General features: G+C 53.0%; 2 protein-coding genes across 3 annotated transcripts; one reads left to right on the forward strand and one right to left on the reverse strand.

The window, feature by feature from the left end:
• Positions 1-959: 959 nt before the first annotated feature.
• TULP2 (TUB like protein 2) lies at positions 960-7713 on the forward strand. Its single transcript, XM_032487392.1, has 11 exons — positions 960-986; positions 1326-1539; positions 2268-2405; positions 2648-2764; positions 3582-3703; positions 4364-4675; positions 5568-5680; positions 6206-6320; positions 6406-6504; positions 6735-6906; positions 7180-7713. The coding sequence occupies exons 1-11, from the start codon at positions 960-962 to the stop codon at positions 7311-7313; spliced, it is 1563 nt and encodes a 520-aa protein (XP_032343283.1). The 3' UTR covers positions 7314-7713.
• Positions 7714-8410: 697 nt separating this feature from the next.
• Positions 8411-11694, reverse strand: PPP1R15A (protein phosphatase 1 regulatory subunit 15A). Of its 2 annotated transcripts, none has more exons than XM_006173853.3 (3): positions 11456-11694; positions 9204-10724; positions 8411-8830 (listed from the first exon to the last, which is right to left on the reverse strand). In XM_006173853.3, exons 2-3 carry the CDS (start codon positions 10713-10715, stop codon positions 8489-8491), a joined length of 1854 nt encoding a protein of 617 aa, XP_006173915.3. In that variant the 5' UTR covers positions 10716-10724; positions 11456-11694; the 3' UTR covers positions 8411-8488. The 2 variants fall into 2 exon arrangements, with proteins under 2 accessions (XP_006173915.3, XP_032341492.1); XM_032485601.1 differs by lacking the exon at positions 11456-11694 and adding an exon at positions 11124-11403.
• Between the last annotated feature and the right edge of the window lie 1660 nt (positions 11695-13354).

A 13354-nucleotide genomic window follows, 5' to 3' on the forward strand; every position in this document is an offset into this window, starting at 1 on the left:
ATCCCCCCTCCCTTTGAGCATTCTTATTTTCCCCTGCATTATTTCCCAGAAACTCAGAAATTAGGTCCCCAGCTCCCAAAGAGAGGGTCAGGTATGTTTAGAAATTGGCCAGAGAGGCAAGACACTGAGGTGTGAATGTGAAAAGCCTCTCCAGGCACCAAAGGAGGAGAGGGAGTCTCCAAGATCCCAGGCAGGTGGGTGCTTGGGGTCTCAGGTCTCTGGAGGTGGGGTGTTTGGGGTCAAAAGTCCTGTGTTCCCATGCCTGGGTTTAGGAGAGTTAGGTATTTGGGGAGAAGAGAACTCCTCATAGTGATAAAAGCTAGAAACAGACTGCTGGGTCCGTAACAAGCGTAGGTACTGGAATTTGGGCTGTATAGGTCCAGGAGAAAATCTTAAAGTTTAAGATCAGGTGTTGGAGGGCAGAGTCCATTGGGATGTTGGGTCTGGGTCCTGACTCCTCTTTTTGCTTCTCTAGAATGTCTCAGGAGAATGACATATGGAAGAAAGAGTGAGTGGGGAAATAAGGTGGGCAGGAGTGGAAATCAGGTGCAGGGGGGAATTCTCAAAGTTTCATTATGCCCACACCCATTCAGCTCTGGTCCTTGCAGGAAGGGGCTGGGGGCCTGGACTTCTGGGTCCTACCTAAAGAGAAGGAGCTGTAGATGGAGACCCTTGGGTCTGAAAGAGGAGAGGCTGGGGGCTTTGAGTCCTGAGACAGGAGGGGCCTTGGGATCTCTGACTTCTGGATTCTAGACAGACAAAGTGCTGGGAGAAAAAGCTTCAGAACTGGTGGAGCAGGCTCAAGTTCTGCCCCTTCTGTGACCTCACAAGTGCTCAGAACCCTAAGTTGAGCAGAGGGAATGAGGAGAGGGAGGGGCTCTTGGGCAACTAGGGTGACCTGCTTGCTGTCACTATGAGCCTGCACCTCTCTCAGGGCCCTGGGGGATGAGCTTGCCACCATGAGGCTACAGAAGCTGGAACAGCAGGTACTATGCCCAGGAATCCTGCCAACCACACCCCCTCTTCCATCTTCCATACCTCCCTGAAAGTCCCATCCCCAGGTCTTGTTCTGAAACTCCTGGCCCTCATTTGCTCTCCAGAGCCTCACGTTTTGCAACTGGGAAATGAGAAAATAGGAATTCAGGATCTTAATAAGCAACCCTTGGTGCTGAGACTCCAAAATTTCTAAGGAACAAGGATTCTGGAGAGCAGGACTCCTAGGTCCTGGGGGAGGAGGGGACAGGGTGCCAGGACTCCTGGATCTAAGGAAGGAGTTGCTGAGGGATTGAAGGCCTCGACTCTTGGAACTCTCCCACCGATGCAAGCCTCCCCTTGGCCCAGGCCCCCTTTCACCCATCCCTGTCTTCCTGTCGGGTTCCTGGCCGCCATACACCCTTTTGCCGCTCCCACAGCGGCGGCTGTTTGAGAAGAAGCAGCGACGGAAGCGCCAAGAGGCCCTCATGGTTCGGGCCAATCTGGATGCTTTCCTGCGGCCCCGGCGACCATGGTGGCGGGAGAAACGCCTCTCGGGAGACAGGGGTGAGGAATAGTCCAGAAGGAGCATAGGCCTGTGGAGGGGGCAGGGTCTGTGGGAATGTGGGGGCGGGGTCTAAAGGACTTGAATGGGCGGGGCCTGGCGGAGCCCTGGGGCGGGGACTTGGTAGAGCACGGGGGCGGGGCTTGACAACCCTTGGGCGGGGCTCAGGAGAGCCTGAGTGCAGAGCTTGTTGGGGCCCAGGGACAGGACCTGTGAGACTTTGGGGCAGGGCCTTGAAGAGAGCAGGTGCAGGTTATGGTGCAACTAGAGGTGGGGCCCGAAAGAATCCTGTAATTAGCTTTGTTAGAGCTCTGAGGCGGAGCCTGGGAGAGCCGGGGACCGCCCAGAGAGGGCGGGGTTGGTGGGGGAGGTCTAAGGAGTCCTGGGGAGGGCCTGGTAGGACTGGGGGCGTGGCCTGGGAAAGCCCGGATGCAGTTTGGAAGTCCCTGACGGCTGAAGTTGGTGAAGTGCTAGGGGCTGGGCCTGGGTGATTTAGAGCCGAGGTACTGGAGAGACTGAGAGCGCGGCGTGGGGCTATTTGCACACGGAACCGCCGACTGTTTAGCGGTAGGCTTGTGCTTGTTTGAACCTTAGGATGGAATTTGGGTTCTCAGTGGGTGTCGGGGATTTGGGTCGTCAATCAGGGGCAATGTCTGGGAGCCCAGTGAGGAGGCGGATCTTCTCAGAGAACCAGAATTTGTACATCCTGATAATGGGCACCTTCTCCCAGGCCCCAGGAACCCTTTTCTTCAGGAGAACGTGCCAGAGGCACATCTGCGCCCTGTTATCCACAGTGTCCTGGGCACTGTGAGCTGCTGTGGAGATGGCAGTGGCGAGTGTGGCCCACTGGTATCGCTGACAGAGGCAGGTAATCTCAAATCCTTGGGCAGCCTATACCCTAGAATTCCACTCCCACTAGTACCCAGGAGTCTGGACCTCAATCTTTGTTCTCCAAAGGATCCCCGCGAACCCCGTTATCCCTCCCACCACAGAGTCCAGGTCTTGAACTTTCTCCTTCTCCAACACCCAAGAATCTGAATCTCCAGCTTTTTCCCTCCCCAGTCCTCAGAAATCCCAATCTCTAGTCCCCCTCCCTATCCTGACTACCAGACAGTTCCGATCCGGAGTTGGAGGAAGTCTCTGTGGAGGATGTTCTCGCCTCTTCACCTCCTTATGAAGAGCCTCCAGGGACTCGACGGAGGGGTTGGCCAGCCCGCCAACGACCTGGTAATTTTGGGGACCTCGGGTGAAATCTGGCCCTCTGGTCCACGTGGCAAATCCTCCCCTCCTCACTTTTGTAACAGCTTTGCTGAGATATATTTCACATACTATACAATGCACTCATTTAAAGTTAACAATTCTGTGGTTTTTAGTGTATTTACCAAGGTGTGCAGCCATCACAATGAATTTTAGAACATTATCATCACCCCCCAAAGAAAACCCTGAACCTTTTATCAGTACCTGCCTCCCCATTTCTCCCAGACCTAAGTAACCAGTAATCTAATTTCAGTCTCTTTTGATTTGCCTATTCTGGACATTTCATGCATAGGTTAATACAGTATATGACCTTTTGTGATTGGTTTCTTTTGCCTAGCATGTTTTCAAGGTTCATCTATGTTGTAGCACTATCAGTACTTCATTCCTTTTTATTTCATAATAATATTCCATTGTAGTGACATTTCCTTTTATTCTCATGACATGACCAATGATTTCAATAACAGGACTCTGGGTTATCACCTCAAACTCTGCTCACCATCCCATTTTAGTTCCCCAGTCTCTCCAATGCTCTCTCTAGGACAAGGGAAAGGGAGGATTCTAACCTCTCCTTGTCCTTAGATCCAGAACAGAGACTTTTCAGCTTGTATAGACCCCTGAGCACAAGGAGAGGGAGGAGCATCTGGCAAGTGAGGTTGATGAGAAATAAATAAGGGTCAGAAACCCAGGAGTTCTGGCCTTTTCCAACTAGTATTGGTGACCTTGTCCCAAACTCCTGGGACCCAGGTGTCCTGAGCTCAGTCTTCTTAGGGCTTCTTCCACCTCATAGGGGGCAGTGCTGAGGATGAGAGTGAATCCCAGGATGTTGGAGATGAATACGAGGTGCCTAGTCCGAGACCAAACCCTGGAATGGATGGTGATGGGGGCCATGGAGACTTGGCCTCCAACAAGGTGGGAGGTGGCACAGCCAGTAAGAATATAGGTGGAGGAGGGCTAGTCTCGGACTCTGGCGGGGTGAGGGATGGCTAAAATTCTGAAGTCCAGTCAAGGTCCTTTTTTACTGGTGGGTGGAACCTGTTATGTTTGAGCTAGCAGAGGCTCTGTGATGCACCATTTAGTAAGTCAATCTAGAGGATCTGAATTGATGTGAGCATAGACATTAAAACCCAGCCCACTGAAAGGCAGTGAGCTTTGGAGAGGGTGAAACAGTGATAGAAAGGGCCAGTTGGCACTCACCTTGGTATGGACGAAGGTGCGATAGTTTCAGTTGAGTAGATCTGGGCGGTATTATGAGTTATCTAGCCCAATGAACACTGGCATTAGCGGAATGGGCAGTACTTTCAACGGGATTCTCCAATAGGTAGGTGGAGTGGGTGTGGTTGCAGAGGGAGGCTAAAGGTACTGGCCAGTAAACATGATGAGAACTTGGCTGGGTGGGCCCCTTGAACGTAGTGGCCAATCAGCAGGTGGCCGAGATATTTGACCAATAGGTAGAAAACTTGGCTGAGAGAGGGTGTAACTCTTGAGCTGGGATGGCCAATCACTAGTTGGCAAGTTGGGTGAAGGGCAGGTCTCGGCTGTCCCTCAACTTGAATTTGGCACGTGGGCTAGGGCGAAGACCTGGAAGAGCAGAAAGAGGAATCGGAGTCTACCGTGAGGAACTCCCCAGGGGCGGCCGGCGAGGAGGTGTCCGAGGCCTCGGAAGGCACGGGTAGCACGGGCAGCAGCGATGCCGGGAGCTCGCCCCGCTGGCCTCCCCGCGCCCCAGGCCCTTGGCCGGGCAGGAACATGGAAGCGTATGTGCTGAGGCCTGCGCGGTGCGGTTGCACGGTGCAGTGTTGCATCAGACGTGACAAGCGCGGCGTAGACAAGGGCATGTTCCCTTGCTACTATCTCTACCTGGAGGTGCCCGACGGCCAGAAGGTACGGTCTGGCAGCCTTGCGAGCAAGCCTCAATTCCCAGGGGCAAGTCCAGCCCCTTTCTGAGCGAGGTCAAGACTTTCGCAATTCCCGGACTTGGTCGCCATTGAACTAGGACCAGTCAGCTCCAATACCAAGCCCTGACCTTCAGAGAACTAGTCTCCTCTCCTTTCCTATGGCCCTCCCCATCCCATAATCAAGCCCTGTCCACCCTTCAGGTGGGCCAGTCTTTCTCAAAGCCAGGCCACAGGGTCCCAAACCCCACCCATTACAGGCCTCTTGAGGTATTGGCCCCATCTTTGTTGGGCAAAGTCTGGTCCCTCACCGAGCCTTCTGTGCTAATCAGGCCCCATCCAATCCTAGGATAAACCCTGCCTCTCAGGAACCAAGCCTCTCCCCTCGTGGATTTCCCTTCCGGAGCCAAGCTTAGCTCCTCTTAGTCTGGCCACTCCCTTCCCGGGTGTGGCAGTCTCTCCTCAAGGTACTCCTCTCTCCCAGAAGAGGCTTTTTCCCTACTCAGTGCCAGACCTGCTTTTCCCTGTTGAAACGCCTACCAAAGTCCTGCTGCAAAGTTCCAAGAGAGGCTCTTCCCTATTCTTCAAAGCCTGGCCCTGCCTGCCAGTCAGGCTCATCCCTGCCTGGGCTCAGCCCCAACCCTGGACCCAATGGTGTAAGGAATGAAGGGGAGATATTAAGATGTGAAATGAAGCTCCCTATTCAGGACCCAGCTGATGACTTCCTTCAGTGAGAACCACATCTCCCAGCAAGCCTTGGGACACATTACTCCGTTACCCTTTCCTCTGTCTTGGGGACAGGGTGTTTCCTTGTCTTTGGGCCCCTAGCCCTAGCCAGATACCAAAAATCGATTCTAATAGGCTATTTCTTACATCCACAGTACTTCCTTTTGGCTGCGCGCAAGAGAAAAAGAAGCAAAACCTCTAATTATCTCATCTCCCTGGACCCCATAGACCTATCTCGGGAGGGAGACAACTTTGTGGGTAAAGTCAGGTGGGCAGAGTCCTGATGTGCGAGAAACAGGTAGCAGGGGGCCTGGGGGAAGAAAGGGACAATTGAACTACATTTCCCATCAGGCCATCAGGTAGAAGTTCCATCTGCTCTAGGATCTTTTCTCTTAGGGCTGATGGGTTTTGTAGTTCTTCAAGTTGTAAGCCCAGGGTGGTTGGCAACAGAAGAACTGAAGGCTTTGGAGCAAAGGCTGACATTTAAGGCATTTGACTTCTTGAGAGGCAAGGGGCTGGGACTCCTAAGCACTGGGGGAGAAGAGGGTTGGGATATATGAGTTCTTTAGTTTTAGAGGGAAGAGCATTCCTTAGAGCCGAAGTAGGAGGCTAAACTCATGGCTTACCAAAGAATGGGAGAGGGCAGGGACTGAATACATGGGACACAGAACATGAATCTTATGTAGAGGATTGATGGGAAGATTTGATGAGATGAGATGGGAAAGCAGTTAATGTTAACAGCAAAACAGTAATAATTATTATTTTTATGCTGATCACTCCCCTTTTGGAGTAGATCTAATGTCTTGGGCACGAAGTTCTCCATCTTCGACAATGGGGTGAATCCTGAAAAGAAGAATTTCTTCCCAGAGACTACTCGGATCAGGAAGGAGCTGGGGGCTGTGTGTTATGTGAGTGCCCGGGAGACGAAAGAGAATAGAACAGGACGGTGGGGAGGGAGAAAGACACAGGCCAAATGGAGCTTGCTACCCCCAGGAGACCAACGTCTTGGGATTCCGAGGGCCTCGGAAAATGACTGTAATCATTCCAGGAATTGACGCCCAAAACCAGAGAATTAGCGTCCAGCCACAAAATGTGAGTCCCGCAAGGCTGAGAATTTCTGGGTCAATGGGAGAGGAGGGGCTGGGGGACAGGCCATAATTCCTACGAGGGAGAGGGCCGATAGATTGCATAAGGTCACGTGTAAAGCTGGGAGGACTTCGTCAGACTTACGTGAGGACAGACTAGGGACTCAAAATTCTGCCGTCCGGAGGTAGGAAGCTGGCTGGTGGTAGGTTAACCATGCCCCCTACTTTACCCTCTAGGAACAGGAGTCGCTACTGAGTCGCCTCCAACGGGGGGCCACCCAGGGGCTGGCCCTGCTGCAAAATAAAGCCCCATCGTGGAGCGACGACAGCGGCACCTATGTGCTCGATTTTCATGGTCGCGTCACCCGGGCCTCAGTCAAGAACTTCCAGATCGTGCATCCGGATGACCGTGAGCTTCTAGGAACCGGTTTACCTGGGAAAGGGGGGGGCATAAGCGGACGAGAACTACTTCTCCCATGAGCACCTGAGCGTTTTTCTAGGCAGGGCGGACGCCACGCTATTGCAAAGCCTATTGGGAAGTGTAGTTTGCATGGCCCTCAGAGGGATTCTGGGCATAGAAAAGGGCACCGCACAGCCTCTCGGGAGTCGTAGTTCTCCCGGCTCAGAGGCCCGCAGCAGGGAAATGAGACACGCGAGGCTTAGTTCCTGACTTCCTCCTCAGCGAACTACGTGGTGCTCCAATTCGGCCGCGTAGCCCCAGACGCGTTCACCATGGACTTCTGCTTCCCACTTTGCCCTCTCCAAGCCTTCGCCATCTGCTTGTCCATTTTCAATGGGAAGCTGGCGTGTGAGTAATTCAATGAAATACTCCCATCAGCTTCTGTGCCTGCTCATTTGGACAAAGGGCCCCAACATGCCTTCTTTTGCCCCAGTTTACTAATAACCCATACTTATTAGCCACCGCCTGGGTGCCTAGTACTATGCTCTAGGGAGTGGGCTGTTCAGCAGCACTTGCTTTCCTGAAATCACAGGCCGATCATGGGAGATGGGTCTTAACAAAAAATCAAAATGCTCGTCTGCTATAAAGGAGGAAAGCACATGGAGGCACAAACTGGCTCGGTCAGAACATCTCTAAAAAAATGATTTTCAGACTACATCTGAAGAATCTCAAGGAACTAGCTGAACCAGAAGGTTCAAGGATAGGAACATCAGGCAGTAGCTACAGCTCCTACAAAGATCTTAAGGTGGAAGGGGGCTTGGTCGGTTTGGGAATGAAATGATAGTGTAGAGGAACTTGGGGAAACCAGTGCAGAGGGGGAGGGTATGAGGCTGGACGGTGCAGGACATTTGGGCCACTCTTGTTTGAACTGCTGAGAATAGTTCCAAGCTGGAGAGCTAAATAGGGTGAGTAATTAAAGGACATGCATGCAGGTGAGAGAATAATTACAATGCTAGCTAACACTTACGTAACATTTGTTATTTGAAGCATTGTTTTAAACATGAACTCCTTTGGGCTGTACAGTCTCATAAGGTATGTGCGATTGTTAGCCATGTGCTGTAGGTAAGGAAAAAGGGCTTATAAATGTGAAACGGGGCAGCTGAAAGCCTTGAGGAACTCACCACACCTGCCAGTAGGATGTCTTTACATTCCAGGAGGCACAGAAATCTGGAGCTTAACACTTTCTGAGGGATTAGTGAGTCCAGCTGCCAGCCCCCTTGGGGAGATAACCATCCCAAGTTTAACAAAAATTTAGGCAGAAGCAAAAGAAAAACTGCCAAACCCACCAGCCCTTAGTTCAATAGAAGCTTCACAATGAAAAAAAGGCAAATCCAAGAGATGATGGGGAATGTAGTTTATCCTCTATTGAGGCACTCGCCTTTTGCTGTTCTTCCCAACTTTCTTGGGGACCCAGGAATAGTGGATGCTGTCAGTTCAGACACAGAGACACTGCTCACTACAAAAGACTTTATTCCTACATAAACCAACACTTAAAAAAATAAATAGTTAATAACATGAAAACTACATCATCTTAGCCACGCCTCCCACTGAGGTCCAGGCAAGGAGACATATGAAGGAGGGGAGAGGCTGTAGCATGGCTCAAGGGCGTGGCCTGGATGGGGGACATTGGTAAGGTCTGGGTAGGGGCAGGTATGGTGGCCACAGAAGTGGAAAGGTTCTTGAGGCGTGCCCAGGCCCTGGCTCGGGCATCAGGGGTGAGGTAGGGGCCCAGCTCCTCTTGGGCCCTGGCAACGCGTCTGGCGAAGCGACTGCGATCCCGGGCGAACTGCTCCCAAGGGCCTCTGCGGGCGGCCCGGGCTGGTCCTGCCCAGACAGCCAGGAGATGGACAGAGACCTTCTCAGAGAAGCGCACCTGGAGATGGACCAGCACAGAGATAGACACAAGATACAAACAGCCACAGATGGGAGGTGGGTAGAGAGAGAGAACCAAACAAAAATTAGTTGCATAACAATGATTGTTATCTGGCTAGTCATTCGCCAAGCCACCTGAAGGTGGAGGTGGTTCCCCGGGGTTGACCTGAGCCACAACTGCTTCCTCCTCCCACAGGGGCCCAGCCTCTTGCAAAGGATTGCATTACAGTGAACACAGCCCTCCCAGCGCAACCCTCTGCAACACAGGGGACCCAGAAGTCAGGGCCTCCAGCCCTTCTGGCCCCAAGCCCAGGAGTTTCGGCTTCCAGCCCTCTCCTCCCTAACACTCAAGAATCTAAGCTCTCGGCACCCACCTTTCTGGTCTTTAGGAGAGGCTCAGGGTCCTGATGCCTGACGGGGGTTTCTTCAAACTTGAGCCGCCTCTGCAGTCGGAGGGGCAACCGAGGAGGAGCCCAGGGAGGTGGCGCTTTCTCTCCAGGTAAATAGATGGCCACGTGGAAGGGGCAGGACTCAGCCTCTTTCCACTCCTCAGCAGTTTCCTCTCCCTCAGTTTCCTCTCCAGGCCGATAGATCCGGCCCCTGAGGAGGGCATTCTGGGCTTGAAGGGAGGGACTTGCTCCCGACTCAGCTGCTTCTGACTCATTATCTTCATCCTCATTCTCATCCTCATCATCTTCCTCCTCCTCTGAGTCCTCTCCTGGTCGATACACCCAGGCCCTTAGGAAGGTACTGGTAGGGGGGATGGAAAAAGGACCCTCAGCTTCTCCCTCCTCTTCAGCTGCTCCTGAATCACTGTCCTCCTCCTTGTTGTCCTTGTTGTCCTCTTTGTCATCCTCGTCCTCCGTGTCCTCTCCTGGTCGATAGACCCAGGCCCTCAGGAAGGCACTGGTGTGTGGGACACAAGAGAGACCCTCAGCTGCCCACAAAGCACTGTCCTCATCCTCCTCTTCATCCTCCTCTGTGATCTCACTGGATTGATGCTGCCAAGTCCTGAGCAGGGGCCTCTGGGCTAGAACTGAGTGTGGCTCTGGGTCAGCTGCTCTGGTCTCAGCCTTGTTGTCCGCCTCTTCCTCACGCTCCTCCCCTGAACAACCTTCCCAGGCCCTGGGGTGGGAGCCTACAGATGAGGGGGCAGTAGAGGTCTTCGTGGCTGCTTTATCCTCTGTTCTTTCTTCCACTGTGGCTTCATCCCCTTCCTCCACTGGAAGGCAGCACACCCAAGCTCTGGGCGTGGATCCTGGAGCTAAGGGGGACGTAGATGTTCTCGGAGCTTCTTTATTTACAGCTCCAACCCCCTCCTCCTCTAACTCCGAGCCTGGACAGTACTCCCAGCCTGATAGGAGAAAAGGGAACATGATCTCTTTATCTTTAGCAACTCCTCCTTCCTCAGATTTCTCCTCCCCAGGAGGGTCCTGCAGGGATCTTATCCGAAGGCTGGAGGCCAGGGGAGCAGGCTGGCCCTCTATAAATTCACTTCCCAGCTTGCTAGGGACTCTGGTTGCTTCTTCTCTGCCATTCTCTTCATCATCATCACCTGAAAGTCTCCAGGCTTCGAGAAGAGAACACTTGGCTTTCAGGTCAGGGCAGGCCCCTGACGATGCTGCTCCATCGCTCTCAGCTGCTCCATTGTCTCCAGTCTCCTCTGGAGGGCGCCTGCTCCAGGGAGCATGGTGGGTGGTCAGAGAAGCCTTAGCCTCTCCCTGATCTGCTCCTGTTACTGGTGCCGCCAGCCAGGGCTCTGGAGGTCCTGGGCTTCTCAGGCGGCTCCAGGCCCAGCTGAGGAGGCCCATCAGTGGGGACAGGAGGAAGAAGGGGTGGGTATCCTTCCAGGGGGCAGACTGATGGGGCACTTGGCCTGGGGCCATCTGTCTGGGCTGGGAGAAAGTGAGAAACAAAAGGAATAAAGATTAGAAGCCATTTAGGGGATCACATCAGAGGATGAATGACTCTGAGGATGAATGACTCTGAGTCATAGCAACGAAAATAGTAACACAAACAGCAACACGAGAGAGGGCGTCCCTGCCCCAAATTCCTTTCTGATCCCAGCCACTCCCATCTCGGTCCTTTGTTTCCTGCCTCATCTCTGAATACCCAGGAATCTGGGTCCCCCTTCTCTCCTTGCTTAGCCCCAAAGCCCCCAGCCCCATCTCCTCTCAGACTTCTAGTCCCAAGAAGCAAAAAGACAAGTCTTCTACTTGCTTTCCTTGGGGACAGTCCTTAGTCCCTGCTTCTCATCCTCCTGAGGATTGACAAATCAGGCCCCCATCACCCACCTCCCTCGGAGACACAAAAATTCCGATTCCTAGATTGCTCCTTCATTTGGGACCCGAGTCTGGCTCCCAGACTACTCCTCTGTCCGGGTCAGGATTCCAATCTCCTAATTCCCTCTCCTTCCTAAATCCGATCCCTGAGGTCCGTCCCCGTCCCACCCCTCCAAACACAGGAGTTCAGGTTCCCAGGCCCTCCGTAGGACCCAGGAGTCCAGGCCCCGAGCCCTTCTATCTCGGAACCCAAAGGTTTGAGCTCCTTTCTCATTAGTGACCAAGAGTCTGATCTCCAGCTCCCAAACCCCTGGGGACTTAGGCGTTCCAACGCCGCCACTCACCGGCTGGGTACTATGCGTCACCCTGGGGGCAGGAGTACCGGCTGGGGCTGCCACAAGCGATCGCAGGTCCAGAAGGTTCGGGAGGCCAGGGTGTTCATCTCGCCCTCCGGCGCCTGGCTCGGGGACTCAAGTTGTTACCGGCTGCTGCAAGCGCTGTCGCGACAAACAGGCGCAGAGTCGTGCAGGGAGACGTATACAAACAAACCTGTAAGAACCGGATCAAGTTAACGCTGACGCCGCCTGCACGGCTTTTATAGGCCAGCGCAGCCGGAAGTGCTGACGTGACGCGGGAGGTGGGGTTTGGAAACGTAGACGTGAGAGACGGAACAGAAAATAAGGTTGGACTTCTCGCGGAGATTCCGGGCTTTGTGATGTCACGACGGCGTTTCCGAATGTGGCCACGCCCCGAAGCAAGCGAGCTGTCAATCAAACTCGTGAACCAATTGAACAGTGAGGGAGCTGGCTCAACCCCTGCTCCAGGCAAATGTCCTTTCCCCTTAATCTAACCAGCAGGACCCAGTTTAGGGTCTCCCACCTTCCCATCCCGGCCGTCTTCTATCCAGTGTGGGAGAGCATTAATGTTTCCACTTCACAGACGGAGAAACTGAGGCTTGAGAATGAAATCACTTGCTCAAGATGGTCACAAGAAGAGTCTAGGTTCATTGCAAAAGAGAACGAGAACGTGAAAGCCCCCTGTAGGTAGGCACGTTACTTTGCTCACTGCTTTCTTCTCAGTGCCTGGCACATAGTAGGTGCTCAACAAATATGAGATGTGAAGATACTAAACCAAATACTCAGACCCCTGCCCTGTCTGAGTCACAAGGCTCCACTCCTGGGTTTCACCTGCTTCAATTTTTTAAACCATTTTTAAAATGGAAGTATAGTTCGTTTACTATGTTGTGTTAGTTTCAGGTGTACAGCGAAGTGATTCAGTTATACATGTATATACAAATATTTTCTTTCAGATTCTTTTCCATTATAGGTTATAATGAAATATTGAATATAGCTCGCTGTGCTATACAGTAGGTCCTTGTTGTTTATCTATTTTATATATCACCTGCTTCAAATTTATACAAAACTTCTGCTACACAAACTGAAATTCTGGCTGGGTAGCATCAACTGAACCTCATGGCAGTGGAGGGTCTCCTGCCACAAATTCCAGGTCCAGGGACACAGACCCAGTTCTCTGACGCCTCCCACGCCTGACCTGGTCCATAACCTTTTTCCTCAAAATACTCCCAGGAACAATGTCTCCCTCTCATCCTTAGTCTAGAACAGAATTCTCACCTGGGTCTGAGGTGGAGGTTGACACTGGCCACTGGACACTGCTTTTGCAGAACTGGGGAATCTGGTGCCACTCCTTCCTTGCTGGAGGACTTGGACTCATCCACTTAAAGCCACACTTCCAGACCCCTGGCTTCATTCACAACGCTGGAAGTCCTGACTCATAGCTCACGCCTTCCCAGGCACCCAGGATTCTGAGCTCCCACGCCTTCCAAGATCCCAGCTATCTCCATTAGGGGCTACCAATGACCCAGCCTACTGAAGCCCTGGAGTCCAGGCCCCAGCTCCTAATTTCCAAACATTTAGGAATCACAGCTTCAGCCATTTATGGGACCCCAGCTCCCCAGGTCCCAGCCCAGCAGGGATCTGGGTGAGGGGAGCAGTGCTGTGGACCCAGCCCCTCCCATCAACTGTGGGGGCAACTGAGCAAGAGGTCAGGCTGCGGTGGGGAGGCCAAGAGGGGCGGGGTCAGCCGGGATTGGGAGGGGAGACAGCGGCGCGTGGGCGGCTGGCAGAGGGAGGGAAAGTCCAGCAGAGAGGAAAGAGAAACTGGGAGAGGGAGGAAGAGAGAAAATGAGAGGGAGAATCAGAGAGAGGAGGAAACAGCAGATGTAG

Source organism: Camelus ferus, chromosome 9, assembly GCF_009834535.1.
Source record: "Camelus ferus isolate YT-003-E chromosome 9, BCGSAC_Cfer_1.0, whole genome shotgun sequence".
Lineage (NCBI taxonomy): Eukaryota > Metazoa > Chordata > Mammalia > Artiodactyla > Camelidae > Camelus > Camelus ferus.

Bases quoted from the DNA above. Each gene is read 5' to 3' on its own strand.
- PPP1R15A (XM_006173853.3), bottom strand. From the start codon at position 10,715: ATGGCCCCAGGCCAAGTGCCCCATCAGTCTGCCCCCTGGAAGGATACC. The intron at 8,831-9,203 runs GTGGGTGCCGAG...GTCCATCTCCAG, and splicing joins CTCTCCTAAAGACCAGAAAG to GTGCGCTTCTCTGAGAAGGT.
- TULP2 (XM_032487392.1), top strand. From the start codon at position 960: ATGAGGCTACAGAAGCTGGAACAGCAG. The intron at 1,540-2,267 runs GTGAGGAATAGT...ACCTTCTCCCAG, and splicing joins ACGCCTCTCGGGAGACAGGG to GCCCCAGGAACCCTTTTCTT. The intron at 5,681-6,205 runs GTGGGCAGAGTC...CTTTTGGAGTAG, and splicing joins AACTTTGTGGGTAAAGTCAG to ATCTAATGTCTTGGGCACGA.